We start from the raw sequence: 26,927 nt of genomic DNA on the forward strand, positions 1-26,927 counted from the left end.
ACAGGTTAATTGACTCTCACAGGTGTATTATACTGTGGTGTGTAGTTAATTAGTTACAGGTTAATTGACTCTCACAGGTGTATTGTACTGTGGTGTGTAGTTAATTAGTTACAGGTTAATTGACTCTCACAGGTGTATTATACTGTGGTGTGTAGTTGAATTAGTCACAGGTTAATTGGCTCTCACAGGTGTATTGTACTGTGGTGTGTAGTTAGTTAGTTACAAGTTAATTGGCTCTCACAGGTGTATTGTACTGTGGTGTGTAGTTAGTTAGTTACAGGTTAATTGGCTCTCACAGGTGTATTGTACTGTGGTGTGTAGTTAGTTAGTCACAGGTTAATTGGCTCTCACAGGTGTATTGTACTGTGGTGTGTAGTTAGTTAGTCACAGGTTAATTGACTCTCACAGGTGTATTGTACTGTGGTGTGTAGTTAGTTAGTCACAGGTTAATTGGCTCTCACAGGTGTATTGTACTGTGGTGTGTAGTTAGTTAGTTACAGGTTAATTGACTCTCACAGGTGTATTATACTGTGGCGTGTAGTTAATTAGTTACAGGTTAATTGACTCTCACAGGTGTATTATACTGTGGTTTGTAGTTAATTAGTTACAGGTTAATTGACTCTCACAGGTGTATTATACTGTGGCGTGTAGTTAATTAATTACAAGTTAATTGGCTCTCACAGGTGTATTATACTGTGGTTTGTAGTTAATTAATTACAAGTTAATTGGCTCTCACAAATGAAAGGAATGTTTTCTTTGATAAAACCCCAGGACATTGATAAACCATGACTGTTAGACGTCTAATATAATCTATAAATGTAATACTTAGTCCATAGAATTAGATAAGAAACCTTTTGGGGCTTTTTTTTTAATACAGAATGGGTATTATCACTTAAATTATCAAAACTCTGAATATTTCTTTGTTTTTAGGATGGACATTGCTCACTTGAAAACCTGCTCACTTGAAAAACCTGAAGCTATTGACAAACCTGAGTTGATATTTTAATTTTTCTGTGTTTATTTGTACAGGACGGGCGGTGTCACTCTGACAATGTGAAGCCGGTCGTGAACCTGAGCGGCTACGTGAACGTCACATCGGGGGACCTACAGGCTCTCAAAGTGGCACTCGCCAAGGAGGGGCCCATTTCTGTGAGCATCGACGCCGCGCTCAAGTCTTTCTCGTTCTACGCTAACGGAGTGTTCTATGATCCTACCTGTGGTGAGTACTGTAGAGAACCTTGGAATGTGCTATGACCCTACCTGTGGTGAGTACTGTAGAGAACCTTGGAATGTGCTATGACCCTACCTGTGGTGAGTACTGTAGAGAACCTTGGAATGTGCTATGACCCTACCTGTGGTGAGTACTATAGAGAACCTTGAGAATGTGCTTTGATCCTACCTGTGGTGAGTACTGTAGAGAACCTTGAGAATGTGCTATGATCTTCCTGTGGTGAGTACTGTAGAGAACCTTGGAATGTGCTATGATCCTACCTGTGGTGAGTACTGTAGAGAACCTTGAGAATGGAGTGCTATGATCCTACCTGTGGTGAGTACTGTAGAGAACCTCGGAATGTGATATGATCCTACCTGTGGTGAGTACTGTAGAGAACCATGAGAATGGAATGTGATATGATCCTACCTGTGGTGAGTACTGTAGAGAACGTTGAGAATGGAATGTGCTATGATCCTACCTGTGGTGAGTACTGTAGAGAACCTTGAGAATGGAATGTGCTATGATCCTACCAGTGGTGAGTACTGTAGAGAACCTTGTGAATGGAATGTGCTATGATCCTACCTGTGGTGAGTACTGTAGAGAACCTTGAGAATGGAATGTGCTATGATCCTACCAGTGGTGAGTACTGTAGAGAACCTTGAGAATGGAATGTGCTATGATCCTACCTGTGGTGAGTACTGTAGAGAACCTTGAGAATGGAATGTGCTATGATCCTACCTGTGGTGAGTACTGTAGAGAACCTTGAGAATGGAATGTGCTATGATCCTACCAGTGGTGAGTACTGTAGAGAACCTTGAGAATGGAATGTGCTATGATCCTACCAGTGGTGAGTACTGTAGAGAACCTTGAGAATGGAATGTGCTATGATCCTACCTGTGGTGAGTACTGTAGAGAACCTTGAGAAAGGAATGTGCTATGATCGTCTGTGTTGTAAGAAGTACAGAAAGTCATCGGAGTCCTTACTTAAAACAGAGCTTCAGCTACATACTAGCAATGACCTCGACAGGTTTAGAGGTGTGCCAAACATGACTGTTTCATAATTATAGGCCAAATACAGAACATATGTACTCACTACAGCATGATCTTCTACTTTGTTTTACTATGGAAGATGTTCAAAGTCTTTAACTTTTTAGTGTTTTTAACATATTCATGTCTCTTCTTTTTCCTGTACATTTTTACCATGTTTTCAGTATATGGATGTTTGTTAGTATGGGTGGATATAACATTTATTAGACGGATGTGTACAGAGCATGACGATAGAGTACAACTTGCATGTGATCAATATAAACAGGATGATAGAATAGCGCAGCTGAGGAGCCAGACGTCAGTAACCAAGTCTCGACTACAGACCTTGAAATAAGCCTTGTGTGGTACACTGTTATGGAGAACCAAGTACTGTTCTCGACATTTCTGACAGGTAGTAACAAACCAGATCAGTTGCTTCCTTAGTAATATACCGGCCTCGGTGGTGTTATGGTTAGGCCATCGGTCTACAGGCTGGTAAGTACTGGGTTCAGATCCCAGTCAAGGCATGGGATTTTTAATCCAGATACCGACTCCAAACCCTGAGTGAGTGCTCTGCAAGGCTCAATGGGTAGGTGTAAACCACTTACACCGACCAGTGATCCATAACTGGTTCAACAAAGGCCATGGTTTGTGCTATCCTGCCTGTGGGAAGCGCAAATAAACGATCCCTTGCTGCTAATCGGAAAGAGTAGCCCATGTGGTGGCGACAGCAGGTTTCCTCTCAAAATCTTTGTGGTCCTTAACCATATGTCTGACGCCATATCACCATAAATAAAATGTGTTGAGTGCGTTGTTAAATAAAACATTTCTTTCTTTTTTTCCTTAGTAATAAACATTAATGTTTGTATTGTTTTAACCAAGTATTAATGTGTGTGTTGTTGCAGGTAACAAGCCCAATGACTTGGACCACTCTGTACTAAGTATTAATGTGTGTATCTGCAGGTAACAAGCCCGATGACTTGGACCACTCTGTACTAAGTATTAATGTGTGTATCTGCAGGTAACAAGCCCGATGACTTGGACCACTCTGTACTAAGTATTAATGTGTGTATCTGCAGGTAACAAGCCCGATGACTTGACCACTCTGTACTAAGTATTAATGTGTGTATCTGCAGGTAACAAGCCCGATGACTTGGACCACTCTGTACTAAGTATTAATGTGTGTTGTTGCAGGTAACAAGCCGGATGACTTGGACCACTCTGTACTAAGTATTAATGTGTGTATCTGCAGGTAACAAGCCCGATGACTTGGACCACTCTGTGCTGGCGGTGGGTTACGGTGTGATGAATGGACAGGCGTACTGGCTCATCAAGAACTCCTGGTCCACGTACTGGGGAAATGACGGCTACGTGCTCATATCCCAGAAAGACAACATCTGCGGAGTCGCCACGAGTCCCACGTTTGTGAAGATTAAATAGTCTATGTCAAGTTATTTAGTCACTTTTAATTTCATTGTTTAAAATAGTCTCCACCAAAAATAACAAAAAGTCAAATTAGTGACAATTTTAATTTCCTTGTTGAAAATTGTTTCCTGTCCAAAAGAACTCAGGTGATTCGTTATTAACGTTAATAGATAATAATTTATTTACTCCATTGAAATTCAAATTATTTTGATAGTTTTGTATGCAGCAATATTTTTTACCCGTACTTTTCTTAGAAATATAGTTAATATAATATGAATATATAGTTTATATGTGGTTTAGTGTTTACACTGTTATTTGTTATGTATTAGAATTTTTTTTTTTAAATATCAACATTTGTTATTATATTAACTACAGTAGCTAAGTGCTCAAAAGTAGACATTCCCGTAATTTAGCTGCATGGCAAAATGAACATCTGTCTCAAGTGTTTCCATAACTGTTGCTTGCCTATTGGTGTTTCTTATTAATGGCAAAGGTTTTTGGATTTAATTTGGTGTTCGATGCTTTTGAAATGAATGGCAATTTGTAATTTTACAACTGAATGCAGTGTCGAATTGTTTGTGTTTTCTGTTTTTGTTAAATAGGGACGTCATAGTGTTGCTATCTTTTCTGCTATGAAAGTTGAGATAATATACTCATGTGTAAGTTTGAATAGGGTTTTTTAGTAATTTTTTAGAATGTTGAATACTTTATTAATAAAGATTATTTATACGGTATCTTAAACGTGGTCAGTATCAATAAGTGTAAATACCTGCATACGTAGCTATAATCAGTATTACCAGGATATATTTTTGAATAAAATAATGAAAAGATATTTGATAATTTTGTTTTGTTTTTACTAGCTTACAATTATATATCGTCTACTATATACTTTCAAAAGCTGAACTTTGATTTTTATCTGCCTGTTGAAAAATATGGTGGTCCGATTATGAAAATGTTATTTCAATAGTAAAACATAACTATACCAGACACGAATATATTTAACTATATTTCACCAGAATCATTACACAGATAAAATAGATGTCCATCACTACCAATGTATCTACCCACAGCTGTCGCATGTTGACCAAATACACATTACTCCAGTTGTATAATGTAGGGAAAGGTCATTATGTGGGCTCAATATTGTTTAAACCATCTACCCACCACTATTCGTCCAGCCCCCGTTTCCCCAGACATCACTTTTGATCAGTCGACAAGTAACCATTAATACACCAGCTGCGAGACATAAACATCACACGTGATTTGTGTCCACGCTAGTAATCGGTAAAAGTGTGTCCCCCTAGATTTGCCATTCGTTATGATCAGTTTCCACGTGTGACAGTCAGGCCAGCTGATTGATTGTCACAAGTCTTCTGATACACTGTCACTGAAAATCATGAAAACCTGCGTCACCTTTAGATAGATTTTTTTTAAATTTCAGATCACAGATCCATAGAACACATACAAAACTGATTACATAATAATATATACAGCAGCTTGTGCCAGCGATTTACACATACAGATTTGACGTACACAGTTGTACACCGCAGGTGGGAAAGTAGGTCTTCAGCGAATATGCTGTTGAGCGAAGTAAAGCGCCAAAGCGTTTTACTCGATGACTTGACAAACATCTTGCTGGCACTGTATGGTCGTCGTTATCCGATCATCCATCGGTATGCATTATTATAACATAAGTTAAGATCCTTCATGGTATCCTGTATAAATTTTACCCATAATGCACCCGCGTACAAATTACTACAATAACTAACAAATAATTGTGTTTTAACAGATTCTGAACATTTTGCAAATCGCCACAACAACATGTTTGCACGTACACAAAGGGCTCTATACTGTCGTTTAATGACTTTATCGTCTTTCATGTTTTTGCATATAATATGACCTAGATATTTATAGTTGTCAACAAATTTCAGTATATCACCACACAAATATATCGAAGGCACATTGATCAACTTCAGAGTTTCTGGCTCAATATACATACAAACAGTTTTCATTGTATTATATATAATATCATAATTTTCTGCAAATGTCTCGCAAATCGTTAACATTTTTCTTAATGCAGAAATAGATGGGCAAAGAAGTGACATATCATCAGTAAAACTGAAGTTATTTAAAAACACCCCACCAACATTACACCTATCTGCACATCTTAACAACTGTATATATATTAAATAATAAGGGTGACATTACCCCACCAACATTACACCCAACTGCACATCTTAACAACTAGGTTAAGGCCATCAATATATATATATATATTAAATAATATGGGTGACATTACTCCTACCTTGACGGACGCCATTTGTTACATTAAACTTACAGGACATATATGCACCCCATTTTACACCTAAACAGTTGGGTTAAATACTACAAAAGTAGGCACGCCTTTTGTCAAAAGTGTCATATATAATGTCCAGTGATTTACTCGCTCAAAGGCTTTTTTCGCATCCAAAAAGCAAACATACACAGGACTACCTTGTGAAATGTAAAAGTTAATAACTTCCTTAAAAGCAAATAAACACATATCGGTGGATGTCCCACTGTTAAAACCAAACTGATAGTCCGATGTACTCGGGTCTGTTCGTGATAACAGTACATGTTCCATAACATATACAATCTATTTCTGTGGTTATCAAAGGCAGAACTCGGCCCGAACCACCTGCTACTCGAATGTTGCCTTGGTGTGCTCAGCTTAGTGGTAAAGCGTCCGCCTGATGAGTGGTCAGTTTTGGATCGATCCCCGTCAGTGGACCAGGGTGACCAACCTAATGGAAATATTTTTCCGGAATTTTCTGATATTTTCATTTTTGTGCGCGCGAACACCCTTTTCAAAACAATAATTTAAAGTGCGCGAAAACGTCATTTTCATAAAAGTAATTTTAAACAGTGCGACACTGGACCAATTGGGTTATTTCTCGTTCCAGCCAGTGCACCACGACTGGTATATCAAAGGCCGTGGTATGTGCTATCCTGTCTAATTGAAAAATGTAGCAGGTTTCCTCTCTAAGTCAAAATTACCAAATGTTTTGTGTCTGAAACATGGTTTCTCTTTCCATTTTAAGGATACTACAAGGTGAATCCATGTCATTAATATAAAACAAATTACAAAACATGATTTTGTCTTTTCTGTTAATATGATGGTAGCAGCTGCGGACGACGTGTTAAATCATCCGTGTCGGGCCTGCTGGATATTCGGCGCGCTGCATCGGCTCACTGACAAGATTAACATGCGATTAGGTTTTAAAAAACCTTCCATACACTATTAGTTTGAAAAAACCCAAAACGAAACGAAAAAAAAAGATTGATATACTAAACACCACGCCGCCCACATTACTGTGAGAAGCAATGAAGCGTGTAGGCAGTAGAAGACGCGTAGCTGGGCTTGTAGGCAGTAGGAGACACGTAGCTGGGCGTGTAGGCAGTAGGAGACACGTAGCTGGGCTTGTAGGCAGTAGGAGACGCGTAATTGGGCTAGACTGATGTAGGTACACTTTAGACTTTCATGAGTTTGGCGACGTCATAGTGAACGTTACGCAGAGGTCAAGTTAAGTATGCTTGTCGCGCTGGCCGAAATTTCGTTTCTACCAATGAATGAATGAATGAATGAATGTTTAACGACACCCCAGCACGAAAAATACATCGGCTATTGGGTGTCAAACTATGGTAATGCAAATAAATAAAGTGATGATCAACATCAATATAAAAAATCAAAACTTAAACAAAAACAGTGTAAAGAACTGTGCAAAAACACAAATATCACAGAATTTTACGGATACTGAATTTTACTCAAAACTTCAATTGTGTGCTGTATTGGCCATTCTCAAAGAGAATGTTACACCCCTGCACCACGGTGAGGTTACAGCACACGCAGGGGTCGTTTCTACCAAGACGCTTATTGTAGTAGACTATTGACGGCATTCATGAAACAGAAAAACATCAATTCACTTCCTTAGCCAGTTATGAGCCCCGACCTTTCACCAATCGACCACTTTGGCCTATTTATTGATATTATTATATCGTTATTATACTAATGACCATGATTATTCCCCCCCCCCCCCCCCCCAAAAAAAAAATCTTCGACGGGCCTGTAAAATATATAATAGCCTTTATTTAATGTTATATTTCAATATCCTCTACTTTGAACAGTATATTTTAATATGAATGACATGTATTCACCTTGTGGTATAATAGCTAGGTAAATAAAAGGGAAGTCATGTTATTGACAGATCAAATATTTAATATTGACCTAATGACATAGATTCACTTTTGTTGTATAAATATATATATATATATATATATATATATATATATATATATATATATATATATATATATATATATAAAGACGTCATGATTCAGACATCAAATATTTTTAATGTTAATGATCGTCTTGTGGAATGGGAAGAGAAGAAAGCACAGCTTAGACATAATACGTTTTATATTGTAAATATCTCTTCTTCTTTTCTAACGCCGTCTGTCTGATGGTGTTGAACGACTTGTTCCACATGTAGACATGCCACCAGCTACAGATGATGACGTTGCGAAGATGTTTGAGCTGACTGGCGTGCATGACGCGGCAGGCGGACAGGATGTTGTCGAAGACGATGATAGCGCTGTTGGGGCTGGTCTGGTACATGGCGGCGATGGAGCCGTAGTGCCGCATGATGGCGTACAACTCCTTCAAAGTGTAGTTGGGCACCTCGTAACGTAAGCGCCATCTGACGGCGATAGTGGACATCGGAAGTAATCTATCGTGATTCCTTTTGAAGCTGTCCCATAATTCGTTCATCAGTCTGTTGAGAATAGCACGTGCAATAGTGACGGCTGTCCATAAAATACCTATATATAGTTATCGGTAATCGTGTGTTAAAGCTGCAGTCTCTGGAATAGGCCTATTTTTATTATTTAAGCATTTAGAATGGATGATCCAGTTCTGTTTGGTACATTTAAGGTCCACCACATCGCTATTGTTTGGTAATGCTCGCTTATCTACATTATCTAGGTCAACTACAAACGCAATGGCCAGCTTTGTTTTTCTTCATTTAGCGGGCCGCCAGCAGAACTGGGACTTTACGTAATTTGCGCAGGCGCTGAGCTTCTCACGTGATTTTGAACAAATTTAACTGTCTTGATTGAGGGGTCGTCTCATATCTCCAAAACATATTTATATCCATAGAGGTATGGAAGAAGAAGAAAATGTTTTATTTAACGACGCACTCAACACATTTTATTTACGGTTATATGGCGTCAGACATATGGTTAAGGACCACACAGATATTGAGAGAGGAAACCCACTGTCGCCACTTCATGGGCTACTCTTTTCGATTAGCAGCAAGGGATATTTTATATGCATCATCCCACAGACAGGATAGTACATACCACGGCCTTTGTTATACCAGTTGTGGAACACTGGCTGGAACGAGAAATAGCCCAATTGGTCTACCGATGGGGATCGATTCAAAAGCGACCGCGCATCAAACAAGCGCTTAGAGGTATGGTACAACATCTATCCAGGGATCGGTGGGGGATTTGCCTTGAAATTTTAACAGTGGCCATCGGTTGGCATACGCGTTACATGTAAGGGGGTGTCAATAATTATGTAACGCTCTTGGGGGAGAGGAAGAGGTTGGTGTATTCGATTTACGTATCATTTATCAAGACTATATGTTATTTCTATTCATTACTTAGACCTAAAAAGATGAGGGGGGGGGGGGGGTAATTGTGTGGTCGGTCTAGGATCGATCCCCATCGGCGGGCTCGTTCCAGCCAGTACGCCATGACTGGTATATAAAAGGCCATGGTATGTGATATCCTGTCATTGGGATGGTGCATATAAACGATCCCTTGCTAAAAAAAAGAGAAAAAAGTAGCGGGTTTCCAAGGCGCGTGTGCAGGAATTTTAGCGAGGTTGGGGGTTACAGACTGTGTTGAGCGAAGTTCATGTGGCGTCATGCTTCGCCAGAAAAGATATTTCAATTTTGTTTAGCTTGAGCAGGTAAGTGTTTCGACCCCCAATACCCTCCCCCTTCACATATATCCGCTTCCTCTCTAAGACTATATGTCAAAATTACCAAATGTTTGACATCCAATAGCCGATGATTAATAAATCAATATGCTCTAACATTGATGTCGTTAAACAAAACAAACTAACTTTACCCTTTCCATACGAAAGAATATTTATTTGAATTTGTTGATTATAACACTCGTAAAATTAAGAAGTAAAAACGCCCAATGTCTGCTTTAGTATATTTTATATAAAAAATATACATGCTCAATGTGTTATACAAACTAAACTTTGAAAGTTCTACTAACACTTTATAAAATATTAATTCTGAAATAGGAAGGTACGACTGTCGATAATACATTGTCAACATCAAACCGGTTTTTACGAAATACTCTAGTACCATCCAGCGCAAGATTTCTCATTTCATTTTTTGAGACGAACCCTACAATTTCAACTCCACAAACGCACGTGTTAACTGAAACTGACAACAAACTGTCGTTTGTGCTTTGCCGAGAAATGGCGGCACAGGCAACGAATCGAGCGTATACTTTTGACGTTCTCCGTTGATAGCGAACACACACGTTTTTTAAAAGTGCATTTAAGTTTGTATTTCATATCTGTACATGATATTATAATATGGTAATCAGAGAAATAATATTAAATCATAGTTACCCATAAACACAATTATAGTCCGTTTACTGGTCAACTGATGGATTGGCGTATAACCTCATCACGAAAAAGGCTAAACTCGTACTACAGATATATTTCTGACACATCCGTTGGACAGAATATCATTAATTATTTTAGATATCACATGTACGTGTGATAACAATTTAAAGACGTACGACTGACTGATCTTAAAAGATAACGGGTGCCACTGCCATGCCACCCAAAGAGAAAGAAATAACACACTCGAATTCGATTAATCTGTGACGCAGGGGCCTATAATCTAACATGAAATTAATGTCTTTGTGACGCATACGCATTATGATTGAAAATAAGTTTTAGATAGTAAATACATTTAAATTTATTTCAAACTTCGTTTATGAAGAGATATAAAAAAATATTATGGCCACAGTTAGATGAGCTGGGTTCCTAATGTACTTTTCATTAACGGTCTCGACTATGTAGATTGATATAACAGAAATAAGGATTTACGTACGTACATCTGTGGAACATACTTAGTAGGACTCGGTTCCGGCGAGTCCTGGCGATACTCGTGACACTTCGCTCGAAGTCGGTCCTGTCCGGGAAGCAGAGGGAACGCGGGCGTCTGGCAGCGCTTCTTGAGATGTCCCTGGATCCCTGGCGCAAGTACCGCAGGCTCGAGCTCACACGAATGCGCTGTGTCTTTAAATGATGTTGTTAGAATCGTGTTACACACAGTGAACTCAGTTGTGAAGTATTTACATACTTAATACCGGTAGTTAAAAATACAAGTCATATACACTCCACATTCAACGCATACAATCCACACTAAGAACAAGTCATACACTCCACACTGAGAACAAGTCATACACTCCACATTAAGAACAAGTCATACACTGCACACTAAGAACAAGTTATACATTCCACACTGAGAACAAGCCATACACTCCACACTAAGAACAAGTCATACACCCCACACTACAAACAAGGCAAACTTGCACTCCACATTAAGAACAAGTCATACACTCCACACTTAGAACATGTTATACACTCCACACTGAGAACAAGTTAATCACTCCACACTGAGAACAAGTCAATCACTCCACGCCTAGAACAAGTAATACACTCCACACTGAGAACAAGTCATATACTCCACACTGAGAACAAGTCATACACTTCACACTGAGAACAAGTAATACACTCCACACTGAAAACAAGTCATACACTCCACACTGATAACAAGTCAATCACTCCACGCCTAGAACAAGTCATACGATTCACACTGAGAACAAGTAATACACTCCACACTGAGAACAAGTCATACACTCCACACTGAGAACAAGTCAATCACTCCACGCCTAGAACAAGTAATACTCTCCACACTGAGAACAAGTAATACACTCCACACTGAGAACAAGTAATACACTCCACACTGATAACAAGTCATACACTCCACACTAAGAACAAGTAATACACTCCACACTAAGAACAAGTAATACACTCCACACTAAGAACAAGTAATACACTCAACACTGAAAACAAGTAATACACTCCACACTAAGAACAAGTAATACACTCCACACTAAGAACAAGTCATACACCCCACACTGAGAACAAGTCATACACTCCACACTAAGAGCAAGTCGTACTTACTCCCTGCACTAAAAGCCCCTCCTGTGTCCAAAGCCAGAAGTCGGGAATATGTGTAGTACATGTCGCCATCCTAAATGTAAAATATCAAATATGTCCTTATTATTTTAAATTGTTAACACAATTTTGACACATTTGCCTTGGACAGATATATTTATTGTGAAATATAAAAACATGTATAAGTATTGTGTAAAATTATAGAAATGTTATATAATCCTTAAGCTTAGTGGCAGCCAAGGAATTCGTTTTATAATATTACTAGTTTTGTTTAAATTAGGAGTGCACAATGTATGGCTGTGATGTTTGAGACAAAACTAGAGGTCGACCCATTTGGCTCATTTTCAAACAAGCTGATTTTGTGAAAAGCTAAGTATTTAGTAGCTAAAGTTTTTATTATTACTGTTAATCAAATGAGGATTTTTGGTTTATACGATATTTATTCCTGTTAATATTAACATGTGGGGTTGGTCTGTGTAAAAGCCTTTTCCAACAATATACAACTGACGTAAAGTATAACTAGAGTCAACATGGCTAGCTACGTATGTCTATTGGACAAAGACGAATTTATCTTATTTGACGTGTTTAAGGATCCTGTAAATTATTACATGTGTGGAGAATAATACAAGAATTAAAATTTTACATTTCAATTTCAATTTAAATATTGTAATTAGATGAGAAGCAAAGAAACAAGGACAAAGGACAAGAAGTTGAACGGTTTTATCAGTGAAAATGTTTGCTTTCAGTAATGAAATGTTGGACTGTTTGAAATATGAAAGACAAAACCGAATTTAAGCGACTAGGGCCTTACAATATTTTCCTGAAAAGTTAACTTTGAATCGTCAAATAATAATCATATATTTATATGATTTAACCTGGCTAAATAGGTCTGGCACTTTCTGTTGTATAAGGGGCATATTCCACACACTGACCACAGGTACCATATGGATTGTCTTCAGTGAAGTGTGTGAATTTAGGGCCATTTAGAGCACTCATTCCTAATCAGTCTGCAATGTTTGTAGCTTTCCAAATTTTCGTCCTCATTAAAAATATGCAGGGACCTATGGGGAATTCTGAAAGGTGTCACTTTGACAAACAAACTTTTCATAAATATATTTGTCAAATTCGCCAACTACCATTTGAGTGTGGTTTGTTTGGGTGTGAAGTGTCAAAATTCATACATTTTGGGAACTTAAAAAAAATATATTATTACGGAAGTAACGAAAAGATATCTAAAATATGTAAAATTAATATTGTTTACTATCATGACCTTATTTTAAATTTTAAACGCACCTTTATGTTTGGTGGTTTTTGTTTTTATTAAACAATATATATGGTGCCAGGGCAGAGACCGGTATTATTCATCTCAGTTCAGGATTCACAAATAACTGTTATTTTCTTCATCGTTACGCTGAAAATTGTTTTTATTAATTACGGTTGGCCCTTTTATCTATGTTGGGTCAGGTTCCAATCCTGGAATTTTTTTTAGTTCAAGTTCTTTAGGTGCTGCTGCTACAAGTATATAAATTTGAGGTATACATTAAAGTGGTTTAAACGCTATTTTGAAAGGAAAACAAATAACTGAACATACTTCAACGCCTAACCCTTTGGCCTTCACTAAACAGCACCCGTGTCCTATCAGTCCCATAGGTCGGTGCGACTGTGGAGGGTTCCCCCATTGCCGCCCCAGGTTGATACATTCCACCATTGTCAAGACAACACTCAGGGCGGGTTTACTAAGTATGTGTACCGCTAACAACGGAAACAAGTGACATCCTATTTATCGACGGCATAATCTTCGGTCCGATCAGGAATAGACGGATGACGTCATCACGACATCCATCGAAAATTTAAGCCTCTTAAATACCTTACATAAATTGATCATATCTATCTATCTATCTATCTATCTATTTACCGGGCTCTAAAAGAAAGAAAGAAATATTTTATTTAACGACGCACTCAACACATTTTATTTACGGTTATATGGCGTCAGACATATGGTTCAGGACCACACGGATTTTGAGAGGAAAGCCGCTGTCGCCACTACATGGCTACTCTTTCCGATTACCAGCAAGGGATCTTTTATTTGCGCTTCCCACAGGCAGGATAGCATAAACCATGGCCTTTGTTGAACCAGTTATGGATCACTGGTCGGTGCAAGTGGTTTACACCTACCCATTGAGCCTTGCGGAGTACTCACTCAGGGTTTGGAGTCGGTATCTGGATTACCGGGCTCTAAGAAAAAGTTATTTTATATTCACTTTTATTATTATTTATTAATTAGATGTATATATATATATATATATATATATATATATATATATATATATATATATATATATATATATATGCATTGTAATGTATATAAATATATGTGGAACACGCTGTGAAATGGTCGGCAATAAACCCCCACCCCCCCCCACCCCCAACCCCCCCCCCCCCAAAAAAAAAACCCCAACAACCCAACAACATAACAAAAAACCCCACAAAAAAAACAAAAACAAAAACAACCGAAGGTTTCAAGCACGCTGTTCTGGACCAACACATCGGCCAGTTGGGCTGTCTAGTCAGGACAGTGGTTAATGTTCGATTATAAAATTAAAGTTTGTTTTGTTTAACGACACCACTAGAGCTGAATATTCTGTTCAGTTTCGTATGTACGAAAAAGCAATATATTAGAAAATAAAATGAAGCCTACATTTAGTTTACATCAACTCATATTTCATGGAGGATTTACTTTAATTTAATATGTAATTATAGTCATTAAACCATGTCTGTTAGTCGGCAACATCTTAATCTGATTGAAATCAGCTCTACTAATCTACAGTACGGGTGATAGTCATAGACCAGTGAATATCAGCTCTACTAATCTACAGTACGGGTGCTAGTAATAGACCAGTGGAGATCAGCTCTACTAATCTACAGTACAGGTGATAGTGATAGACCAGTGGAGATCAGCTCTACTAATCTACAGTACAGGTGATAGTGACAGACCAGTGGAGATCAGCTCTACTAATCTACAGTACAGGTGATAGTGACAGACCAGTGGAGATCAGCTCTACTAATCTACAGTACAGGTGATAGTGACAGACCAGCGGAGATCAGCTCTTCTAATCTACAGGGTGTATACTACCAAATCAAATCCCATAGACGACAATAGTAACATATGCGGCTAAAACTCCTACCTGCAACGTATCAACCGACATAAACGCCACGAATATAAATACTACCACCCCTTACACTTAAAGTGAATCAGAAAAAAATGGGGGTCAAGCTGCTCGTTTCTGAGATAACGGGTAGCGTCTATGACTACCCTAGTTTCGCACAAAATTCGAGTCCTTGTTTTTACAGGTACCCCATACATGTTTCAAGCACAAGGCTAATTGACACATTGGTACTAGATGAAACAAAATTGCACATTTATTTTACCCAGATGAAACTATTATTTTTTACAATCAACACACTCACATTTATAACCAATCACAGGACTTGTGGTGTTCACTTCTCTATCAAAAGTTGGGTGCACCTCGAACTTTGACCCAGCCGGAAGTTATTTGGTATAGTACTACCTACAGTACTAGCGATATTGACAGACCAGTGGAGATCAGCTCTACTAATCTACAGTACTGGCGATAGTGACAGACGAGTGGAGATCAGCTCTACTAATCTACAGTACTGGCGATAGTGACAGACGAGTGGAGATCAGCTCTACTAATCTACAGTACGGGCGATAGTGACCGACGAGTGAAGATCAGCTCACTAATCTACAGTATAGGCGATAGTGACAGACCAGTGGAGATCAGCTCTACTAATCTACAGTACTGGCGATAGTGACAGACGAGTGGAGATCAGCTCTACTAATCTACAGTACTGGCGATAGTGACAGACGAGTGGAGATCAGCTCTACTAATCTACAGTACGGGCGATAGTGACCGACGAGTGAAGATCAGCTCACTAATCTACAGTATAGGCGATAGTGACAGACCAGTGGAGATCAGCTCTACTAATCTGCAGTACAGGCGATAGTGACAGACCATTGGAGATCAGCTCTACTACTCTGCAGTACGGGTGATAGTGACAGACCAGCGGAGATCAGCTCTACTACTCTACAGTACGGGCGATAGTGACAGACCAGTGGAGATCAGCTCTACTAATCTACAGTATGGGCGATAGTGACAGACCAGTGGAGACCAGCTCTACTAATCTACAGTACGGGCGATAGTGACATACCAGTGGAGACCAGCTCTACTCATCTACAGTACAGGTGATAGTGACATACCAGTGGAGACCAGCTGTACTCATCTACAGTTAGGCGATAGTGGTAGACCAGTGGAGATCAGCTCTACTAATCTACAGTTAGGCGATAGTGATAGACCAGTGGAGATCAGCTCTATTAATCTACAGTACAGGCGTTAGTGACAGACTAGTGGAGATTAGCTCAGTACAGGTGATAGTGACAGACCAGTGGAGATCAGCTCTACTAATCTACAGTTAGGCAATAGTGATAGACCAGTGGAGATCAGCTCTACTAATCTACAGTACAGGTGATAGTGATAGACCAGTGGATATTAGGTCTACTAATCTACAGTACAGGTGATAGTGATAGACCAGTTGATATTAGCTCTACTAATCTACAGTACAGGTAATAACCAGTGGAGATCAGCTCTACTAATCTACAGTACAGATGATAGTGAGTGATAGACCAGCTCTACTAATCTACAGTACAGGTAATAGTGATATACCAGTGGAGATCAGCTCTACTAATCTACAGTACAGGTGATAGTGATAGAACAGTGGAGATCAGCTCTACTAATCTATAGTACAGGTGATAGCGATAGACCAGTGGATACCAGCTCTACTCATCTACAGTACAGGTGCTAGTTATAGACCAGTGGAGATCAGCTCTACTAATCTACAGTACAGGTGATAGTGATAGACGAGTGGAGATCAGCTCTACTAATTTACAGTACGGGTGATAGTTATAGATCAGTGGAGATCAGGTGATAAGCCAGATTGGCAACATGTTAATCAACAAACCCAGGACAGATACCTTTAATATTCATAAAGGATTGTATTTCATACTTAATATTCCTCCCACCACACCGTGCGTGACTCGCAGGGACAGACTGAGTTTGTTTGTGAAACGAACTCCAATAAAAAGCGGTTCTTCTGCTGGTGGCAAAACGACTTCGCGATCGATCTGCGTATTGTGTGAACCTCGACTGAAGATAGATCTTTACACACCCAATAAAGTAAAGCCAGTCCGACGTCTTTTGAAACAGAGCCGCCAATTTGTTTTTCAGGGGAAGAAAGTGTCCGTAAAAGATAGATACACGACACAATGGATTGTTTTCAAACAAGAATCGGTTTGTGAACACTAGCGGCTACAATGAGGTTTTACAAAGTGGACTATCTCTGCGACAGTTCGTGTGGCGGGTCAAGCCACCTACTCGACTTGGCGGTGTGTGTTTTGACTACCGGCACATGAATCTCATACACAGGTAGATCGAATACTTCTGCTGTTGTATATAATACACACGGGGTGTATACCGGGAGAAACAGTCAGAATAACGTTCCTGGATCTATTGCGAAGACTCTATGGCAACACTAACCGTTAGTATTTTACTTACTATATATGTGTGTGTGTGTGTGTGTGTGTGTGTGTGTGTGTGTGATAATATATATGGGTGTCTGCGTCTCCCCCACCCCACCGCTTCCCCCTCGTTTCTCTATTTTTCTATATGATTTTGTGTTAAAACATTTTTTAAGTTTTAAAAAGGTACGGTAAGGTAGCGTAGGTACGGTAAGACATATATAGTTTCCTTCCTGGTCTAAAAGCAGGCCTACGAAAGAAAAAAACCCGATATCTTTTAAAACAGCCCAGTGTGTCAGGGTGCTTTGGGGACACGCTCCCCGAAAAAATGTGAATTTCAGGCGTTCAAATACGTCATTTCCAGGGGCGCGGGGAGGGGGGGGGGGGGGCGTGCACACTTTAGAATTAGTTTTGACAAGTAGCGAAATATAGCGTCCACGTCATTGTGATACCACGCTGTGTATAACTTATAAAACAAGTGGCATTTTAAACTACTGATCAAAGTAGTAAGTAGAAGGGGCCTACAATTATTAGGCAAGTATTTTAAACTACTGATCAAAGTAGTAAGTAGAAGGGGCCTACAATTATTAGGCAAGTATTTCAAACTATTGATCAAAGTAGTAAGTAGAAGGGGCCTACAATTATTAGGCAAGTATTTTAAAATACCTTCCTTTAGTAAACAAGATCCTACGTCCTTTTATTAAAGTCTTTTCCAGGCGTTATTCTGTGGGTGTTGACAAATGGAACGACCAATTGCCGGAGGCCTATGGATGCCCTTTGATCAGCATGTTAAATCTTTACCATTACCTAAACAACCTCATATGTCTATTCCTAAAATCAAAATTATGGGAAAAGACGACACCTAGTTACAGACATTGAGGATGAGAAGCTGCTACAGTACGTTATCTTTTCCCGCGACACAAACACAAGTTACAATCAACGATCTGACACGTGCAAGCTTCCACCCACTGAGGGTTCGAGCACGAACACACAGTACTTGTTCCAGACACTCAAATCACGTCAGTCTTGTAGAGTTGTACTTCACTTAGCTAATCATTTCCTCCACACAAATATCACTGTCCAAAGATGTCTGGCAGCAAGACAAGTGTTGCTCTCGTCACAGACCTTGATGCTAATGATCGGGATGCTAATGATGATGAAGATTTAGCTGATGATGATTAATGATGGAGTGGATGGCGGTGGTAGTGGTGGCGATGGTGAACTGTGCAAAACGGTGTTTTCAGATGCATATTCCATACTAAGTATTTGTTTCATTTTCTTTTAGAGTTGAAAGCTACTTGATGAGAAAATGTCAGGGCAAGTTCACCCCAGATCGGGAACCTGGTGTGGATTCCTCGAACTTGCTGGCGAGCGTAACAACTTCACACTAAACATCGCCTTCTTCTCCGACAGAAAGTTGTCGGGAGCCGGCCGCGATGACGTAAACGAGTTCTACGTCACGGGAGTGTGGGAGCCGACAGAGGGCAAGGTCAGGATGCTGAAGCACTACATCGGCGACCACGACCACAGCACCCATCTGGACGGCAGGATAACCAACAAGGGCTGTCACGTGGCGGGGAAATGCTGGGGCAAAGAGAAATTTGAAATGAATATTTCAGACGACGACCAAAACGCCCTGTCGTCCACTTGGCAGCCCCAAACAGGAACATGGAACGGATCGTACAGACAAGGCGGGAAATGGTACAACTTCACAGTTGAGATTTTCTTTCGGTCATACGGACACATCATTGGCAGGGGCTTTGACTCCATCGGCCATTTTAATATAAAAGGATTGTGGGAAGGGAAGGCCGTGCACTTCACCAAGAGTTACGTCGGGGCAGATGATGTCATCCACGAGGGAGTCATCTCGAATGATGGCACGGAGGCGTCCGGAATATACCGATGTGGAAAAGTGGACATATTTAAAATAGGCTTATGTCAAGATACAGTGGAAGAGAGCGCGATTATCTGGCCGCGTAGTGGACGCTGGAAAGGCTTGTACGTCGAAGATAAGAAGGATATCCCGTTTACTGTGGAGCTTCATTTTGGACTGGACAGATTTTCAGGAAAAGGAGCCGATAAAACGGGCACGTTTTCCATGGACGGTACGTGCTCCGGTCAAGAGGTGAATTTCCGGAAACAGTATCTGGAGAAACACCGACACTCGATAGGCAGGTGCCACGTGCCCTTCACTGGTTGCATGTCGCGTGATGGGCAGTTCGTAATTGGGACCTACTCGGAAAAAGATTATTTTGAAATGCGATTTCAAGTCTGAAGGCATACTCTTGTTTGCAGGTTTCGGCGGTGGTAACACTCAACATGTTTGTTAACTGGAATACAGGAATAAATACTAGTAATGGCACGAGTTACTATCTTTCCTTTCTGAGACATGTATACATTTCTGTCAAATACCCGATCATAAAAAGAGGTCAAATATTGACCTTTACTTAAGCTATAGTGCTGTAATTTCACAACCCCGTTGTGGTATGGTTTGCATTTTCTTTAGGGACCCACCCTCCACACATGAAAGGTGTTTGTGAAAACGTAGCTGAGTAAGCTGGCGGTAAGAGAGCTAGATGGACTTTTGGACAGTTAACACGCTCTCTTACCAAATGTCCGTCTAGCTCTCTTACCGTCAGAGTACTCGGGCTAGCAAAAACCACGGTGATCAGTTGTGGGTGGATGCACTCACGAACCAATTTTAAAATAGCTGTTTACGAACACTGAGCATATCCTTGCCAACTGGTAGCTCATATATGTCAAGTTTAACAATGAAACATAGAAAACAAGTTTCATTTAAAAATAAAGATGATAAAAGTGCATAAAACCTCAAAATATGGTTCAACATTAAACATTATTTTAGTCAGTGATGTATCATATTGAGTAATGGCCTCTGAATGTCTACCAAAAAACCTTTTTGAAAGCCTTCAAGAGACATCCAATAGCTGAATAATAAATCAATGTGCTCTAGTGGTGTCGTTAAACAAAAACTTTTCATGGATACTTAAATATCATAAAACTATCTTATGAAATATGTGTGCCACAATGATAATGTGTGAAATCAATATAAATGTCCTAAGATATTTCAAAACTGGCCATGGCGAGATGTAGCTAGAATAGAAGGCATATTACTCCAACATGAAGTGAAAATTTATAACTGGAATATTGAACTGTTTCCCCTTTCGTCAGAGAGCTTAGTTTGAGGCCAGTGTTGATTTGAATCTCTATCAATCAACTATTTGACACGTACTTACATCCACTGAAGGTTCAAGCACGTTTGTTCGGTACATTCACCGATTCCCCAGTGGATGTGTCCATGACCTGGGATTTGAATCTCTATGTACATTCACCGATTCCCCAGTGGATGTGTCCAAGACAAGGGATTTGAATCTCTATGTACATTCACCGATTCCCCAGTGGATGTGTCCAAGACAATGGATTTGAATATCTATGTACATTCACCGATTCCCCAGTGGATGTGTCCAAGACAAGGGAATGGAATCTCTATGTACATTCACCGATTCCCCAGTGGATGTGTCCAAGACAAGGGATTTGAATCTCTATGTACATTCACCGATTCCCGTGGATGTGTCCAAGACAAGGGATTTGAATCTCTATGTACATTCACCGATTCCCCAGTGGATGTGTCCAAGACAAGGGATTTGAATATCTATGTACATTCACCGATTCCCCAGTGGATGTGTCCAAGACAAGGGATTTGAATCTCTATGTACATAGACCAAGGCATGAAACTACGACAGCAACACTGAGCAAGCAGTGAATTTGACCACTAATCTCTAAAATAGTTGATAACTCAGGTGCGTGTGCAGAGATATTAACAGGGCAAGGTCTAGAATGTGGTGAGTGAAGTGCATAGGTGTAAAGTGTATTTTTTATTTTTTTATTTTTTTAAAGATGGAAAATGTGTTTCGTTTGGGAGGGGGTTTTGACACCCGAAATCCTCTCACTGCATGCGCACTTATAAAACACTTGTTTTGGAGAAACTTGACTGCTGTGATGGCAGTATTCAAGATGGTACCTGAGATCACAGGCACCTGATAGCGATTCATTACTGCATGTCATCACAGCTGTATTTATTCCAGTGAGCACTGCCCTGTGCTAGTTTTAATTTAGTAGACTAGTCTGGGAGTGGCAGTCCTCTTATGCAATGTAAGAAGGAAGTACATGTACTGTCCAGTAAAGGACCTGCTCGAGAGTGGTCGTCCTATAAACGATGCACTAGTTACATGTAGATTCAAACAATCAACTACTATTATGTGTAGAAATACAGTCTTGATCATGGATAATGGTTTTCTATTCTCATTACTTCCACCCATTAGCAGCAAGAGGTGTCTCATATTCAATGCAGACAGGATGGTACAAACCATGTTGTTTGGTTGTTTAGTAAAAAGACACAACAACCAATGTTTTGGCCAAAAAAAACAATTTATATTCAATAATGTGTTGTCATATAAAATAAAATAATACAGGAATAAAATACTGCAGTAATTAAAGAGAACACATCGGCACAAGGATGCCACATGGAATGTTCACATTGTGTACAACTGTAATATTCCTCATACCATATAAATACTAGAAACATTTTTTCTCATTTTGGTTTCCATTTTTATTAATCCTGTCTAACACACACCAAAAACAACATGGTTACAAGACTGAAACATTGCTTTTTAGTTCACTAATGGAAGTTGTTGTTTTCTTTTCAAATTCCAATAAATATATTTAACCACACAGGTAAAGCAATATCTGTAACTGTACATACAGATGGCCGAGAACCAAAATTGGTTATGTACAGTCATATTTTCAAATTAATATGTTTTAACCTTTGAAAAATACTGAAAATCATAAAAGAAAGCAATTTTATTTATTTACTTAACTTCTTTAGTTATCCATCCCTCATATTACAAGCATGTCCCCCAAATAATGAACTATATATTCAACAAAAAAGAAGAAAAAAGCCTAAAATAATGAACAACAATAAGTTTTGTAACGAGGGGATATAACCAGTTCTTGCCTCTCATTCTTTGATACATTCCACAGCAATAACTCAATACAAGTGGTTTATTTATTTATTTTATATGGCAACAATACCACTCATAATACACACTACCCATGCAAATACTGGAAAACTTACTAGGAATTATTGTATTTCAATTTGAATTTAAGCAGAGATAAAGATTCCACCCAAATTATTTAAGCTTGCATCGGCTTAAAAATGAAAACTGTCATATAAATTACTAACCAAACATGTTGTTACCGTTGCTCATCTATAGAACTGTCATATAAATTACTAACCAAACATGTTGTTACTGTTGCTCATCTATAAAACTGTCATATAGATTACTAACCAAACATGTTGTTACTGTTGCTCATCTATAATTCTGTTTATTAATTTTCCAGTGCAAACATAAATACAATTGGTAATTATACACAGTTTAACAATCACATCTGTAGTGATGTTCCGTACGCTATGTACCAGAGAAAAAAGCACTCCACACAGATTTAAACTTAAGCACATAGAGTGACATGGAAAGGCTTAAACACAAGAATTCCCAGTACATGTAATTTATAATAATGATCACAGTCTTAATTAGAAATAAAACAACACAAATACAGTCTCAAAAGATGGACATTTAAGTAAATACAATAATAAAATAAGCTGGTAAATATAAAGGCATCTATGTACAAGATATCACAGTTCAAATTCAGCAGTATATTCAGTACCTGTTACCATCACTTAAGCTTTTGATCAAAAAATAGTTCAAATTCAGCAGTATATTCAGTACCTGTTATCATCACTTCAGCTTTTGATCGCCAAATAGTTGAAATTCAGCAGTATATTCAGCACTATTACCATCACTTAAATTGTTGATCGCCAAATGAACAACAAGAAAAAAAGTTCAATATTGTTAATATATTTTATAATAAAAGCACCAAAAAAAGGTAATTTGGCAATTTATTGACACTTTGGGGGATAAGTCTTTACTTTAGTTGGTTGCATTTTGTTATTGTTAAGACAAGCTAATTTTACAAAATATTTTTCAATTTTTTTTTTACTAAAAATGTTTTACTGTTTAGGTGCAATTCTACGCCATTATGGAATGACAAATAAGTAAAACATCTCCATTTACCAAAATACATCCACATAATGCACTATTTTCTTTACTTTCTATTGATTACGTTGTACACTAGACCCATGGCTATGATAAGGAGTTAAGGAAATTCAAACACATTTTCATGTATTCCACAAGTCAATGACTGAATGTGCTGTTATAGAGTGGCAACTATAATCTTAAAATTAAAGTGAAAAGTGATGTTACATAATGATATGTCAGTCGTATCAGTGATGAGTTAACAACAAACAAATGTCACTGTTTATGCTGTAAAACTTTAAGAACAGACACTTTTGCATAGGTTGACATGTAACAACACCTGAAGCAGTCGCAAAAAGTAATAAAAACCCCTTTCTTTTTGGGAAAATATGACCCCTGGGGACAATTTGCGTGGAACTGCCCTTAGCTTAATGTGTCGAGGGTATTCCTCCTTCTTTCAGTACAAATCTACAATATCCACATCTATTAAGCATTTAAATTTGTAAGTTATAGACACACTTTATGTATACAGTTTACAAAGTGCTGCATTCCCCAAATGGAGAATGATAACCAAATATTAACTAAAAAAATACATTCACTTGTACATACGTGTTTCTTTGGCAGATAATAATTATAAAGGCAGTTTCTATAAAATAATGCTTATCTGGGAAATGTGAAAACACTTTTGGTCTTTGGATATATGTAGAAGAGACAACGGCAACTAGACTAGTGTAATGACACTTTGAGAAAATATAAATATTTTGTTTGTAAATTACAAGAAATTTAAACACACCTGTATATTTCTCTCACCACCATCTCGGTTTATAAAATAGACTACAATGGTTTGAAGTTTTTACAAATGGCCTGATTTTATTTTAATAACTTCGATTTTCATGTGTCCATTTCATTCAGAATCACTGGCAACTTTAAAAAATAATAAAATCCAAAAGCATGTATTAACAAAACTTTCACTAATTATAGTTCCATTCATTTTTTATTATATATTAAATATAAAAATACATGTCTATTTTTTTGGCCAAAAAGCTGAAAATAATATGTAATTTAATAACAACGTCACAAAATTAATAAACTAAACTGTCACAATATACACAGACTGGAGTCCGTCAGTACGACTGACGACCTTATTTGTCTTCCCCTCATCTCACCATCACTTGGTGGGAACTCGGCGTCGGGACGACGTCTGGGCCGACTGAACTTGTCTTGGTTGTGCCGGTCGCCTGTGGACCCCTGCCGGTCGTCTGTGGATTCTCGCCGGTCGTCTGTGAATGGTTGTTGTTGGCCGACATCTGCTCCTTGAGGAAGACAGCGATGTTGCTCAGTGCCACATTCAGCTGGTCCTGCAGGACTCCGATCTGCTGCCCATTCACAGCCGACTCACCCTTCAGCTTCCGGAGCTCAGCCTCGTTGAACTGGCCGCTCAGTCGGTAGTACTCGGCCAGCGCGCAGTGCAGCCGCTTTTGGAGGGCGTGCAGCTGGAACAGACAGGACACACAGAGTCAACAACACATCTATAAGAACAGCAGATCTATAAGAACAACAGATCTATAACAACAGATCTATAAGAACAACAGATCTATAAGAACAATAGATCTATAAGAACAACAACAAATCTATAATAACAACATCTGAAACCTCCCCTGAATCCCCTCCCTCTAGCTCAGCTGATAATATGGCAGGGTATGACAAACATCTAATACTACTGTAAGAGAGAAAAGAGAATACTCCCCCCACACACTTACACACCTCAGCTGATAATATGGCAAGGTATGACAAACATCTAATACTACTGTAAGAGAGAAAAGAGAATACTCCCCCCACACACTTACACACCTCAGCTGATAATATGGCAAGGTATGACAAACATCTAATACTACTGTAAGAGAGAAAAGAGAATACTCCCCCCACACACTTACACACCTCAGCTGATAATATGGCAAGGTATGACAAACATCTAATACTACTGTAAGAGAGAAAAGAGAATACTCCCCCCACACACTTACACACACCATAAACAACAAAGGAGAATAGCACCTGAAACTTCCCCCCAACCCACCGCAGCTGATAATATGGCTAATATCTAATATTGTTGTAAGAGGAATAAGAGAATGACCTTCCCAACAATGAAGGGGACATTTAACTGATTTAAACATATATATAATATTACAATTTAAATTTGTATTCTTACAGATCTTGTTTCTATGTATTCTAAACTTAAATATTTTCTAATAAAAGAACAAGCACCGTGGAATATTTTCATGTTGGGCAAGAGAACTAGATCATAGAACTTTCACTTTCGTTTACAGCTGATGCTAGAACAATTACTACTGTTCACTATGTCTAATAAACACATACCTGGTGAACAGTAAACACACCCGGTAAACAAAAACAGTTATTACACATGCCAAGATGGTGCTGAATGTTATGATTCTGTGCTGATTTTATGATGTACCTCACCCACCTCTACACAAATTCATCAATGGAATTAGACCTTCATGAGTTCCATTCTGAGAGACACAAAATCTGCACATCTGTAGAAGATTGTCATCCATAATACAACAGGTCTGGCTGGGCTTTTGTTAAACACCCCCCCTCCACCCACACACACACAAACACCCACACACTCACCTGCAACCCAACCAAACAGTCATTCACCCACATCCACATACTCACCTACAACCCAACCAAACACTCATTCACCCACACTCCTACCCATCTACTCACTCCATGGTCAAGAAAAGCTGAAGCAGATCAGGGAATGTCACATACAGAGATTTAAAATCATCGGCTTATGGACATTTGGTACTGTTGACAAATAGTCTCAGAGAGGAAACCTGCTACATTTTTCCATTAGTAGCAAGGAATTTTGTATATGCACCATCCAACAGACAGAATAACACATACCACAACCTTTGATATACCAGCTGTGGTGCACTGACCGAACGAGAAATAGGTTGATGGGGATCCATCCTAGACTGACCGACAACCAGCCAATTGCTTTTCCATTGGGCTATGCTATGCTCCTGCTTTACATAAGGTAACTCTAATGGCTACTGTCAGCCCCACGTTTACCATGATAGAAAAGCTAAATAAAAATATCCTGGAATCAAATATGATCTTCAAGAATACAAAACACCAGACACCTGATCTCATGAATAGTTAGTGATGTCAGTCTGAATTAGAATACACAACACCAGACACCTGATGTCATGAATAGTTAGTGAT

At 38.9% G+C, this 26,927-nt stretch overlaps 4 protein-coding genes across 7 annotated transcripts in view; 2 read left to right on the plus strand and 2 right to left on the minus strand.

The window, feature by feature from the left end:
* The window catches only part of LOC121375073 (digestive cysteine proteinase 2-like), a 38,990-nt gene extending 34,494 nt beyond the window's left edge, over positions 1-4,496 (plus strand). The window contains exons 9-10 of one of the 2 annotated variants that reach the window (XM_041502300.1): positions 1,030-1,219; positions 3,492-4,496. In XM_041502300.1, coding sequence (XP_041358234.1) covers positions 1,030-1,219; positions 3,492-3,679 — 378 coding nt within the window. In that variant the 3' untranslated portion in view covers positions 3,680-4,496. Of the gene's footprint in view, positions 1-1,029; positions 1,220-3,202; positions 3,280-3,491 lie in introns of those variants that run through there. The other variant, XM_041502301.1, reaches the window with a different exon arrangement.
* A 3,528-nt stretch (positions 4,497-8,024) lies between these two features.
* On the minus strand, positions 8,025-13,801 carry LOC121375828 (uncharacterized protein C6orf201 homolog). Of its 2 annotated transcripts, none has more exons than XM_041503492.1 (4): positions 13,573-13,801; positions 11,988-12,057; positions 10,868-11,036; positions 8,025-8,475 (listed from the first exon to the last, which is right to left on the minus strand). In XM_041503492.1, exons 1-4 carry the CDS (start codon positions 13,687-13,689, stop codon positions 8,103-8,105), a joined length of 729 nt encoding a protein of 242 aa, XP_041359426.1. In that variant the 5' UTR covers positions 13,690-13,801; the 3' UTR covers positions 8,025-8,102. The 2 variants fall into 2 exon arrangements, with proteins under 2 accessions (XP_041359426.1, XP_041359425.1); XM_041503491.1 differs by having other exon boundaries at positions 10,853-11,036; positions 13,573-13,799.
* A 3,536-nt stretch (positions 13,802-17,337) lies between these two features.
* LOC121374174 lies at positions 17,338-23,710 on the plus strand. Its single transcript, XM_041501147.1, has 2 exons — positions 17,338-17,594; positions 18,860-23,710. The coding sequence occupies exon 2, from the start codon at positions 18,884-18,886 to the stop codon at positions 19,847-19,849; it is 966 nt and encodes a 321-aa protein (XP_041357081.1). The 5' UTR covers positions 17,338-17,594; positions 18,860-18,883; the 3' UTR covers positions 19,850-23,710.
* Positions 22,177-26,927, minus strand: part of LOC121374173 (coiled-coil domain-containing protein 178-like) — a 70,107-nt gene continuing 65,356 nt past the window's right edge. For both annotated transcript variants that reach the window (XM_041501145.1, XM_041501146.1), the window contains exon 21: positions 22,177-25,177. In XM_041501145.1, coding sequence (XP_041357079.1) covers positions 24,842-25,177 — 336 coding nt within the window. In that variant the 3' untranslated portion in view covers positions 22,177-24,841. The remainder of the gene's footprint in view (positions 25,178-26,927) is intronic.

This window comes from Gigantopelta aegis, chromosome 6 (genome assembly GCF_016097555.1).
Source record: "Gigantopelta aegis isolate Gae_Host chromosome 6, Gae_host_genome, whole genome shotgun sequence".
NCBI lineage: Eukaryota > Metazoa > Mollusca > Gastropoda > Neomphalida > Peltospiridae > Gigantopelta > Gigantopelta aegis.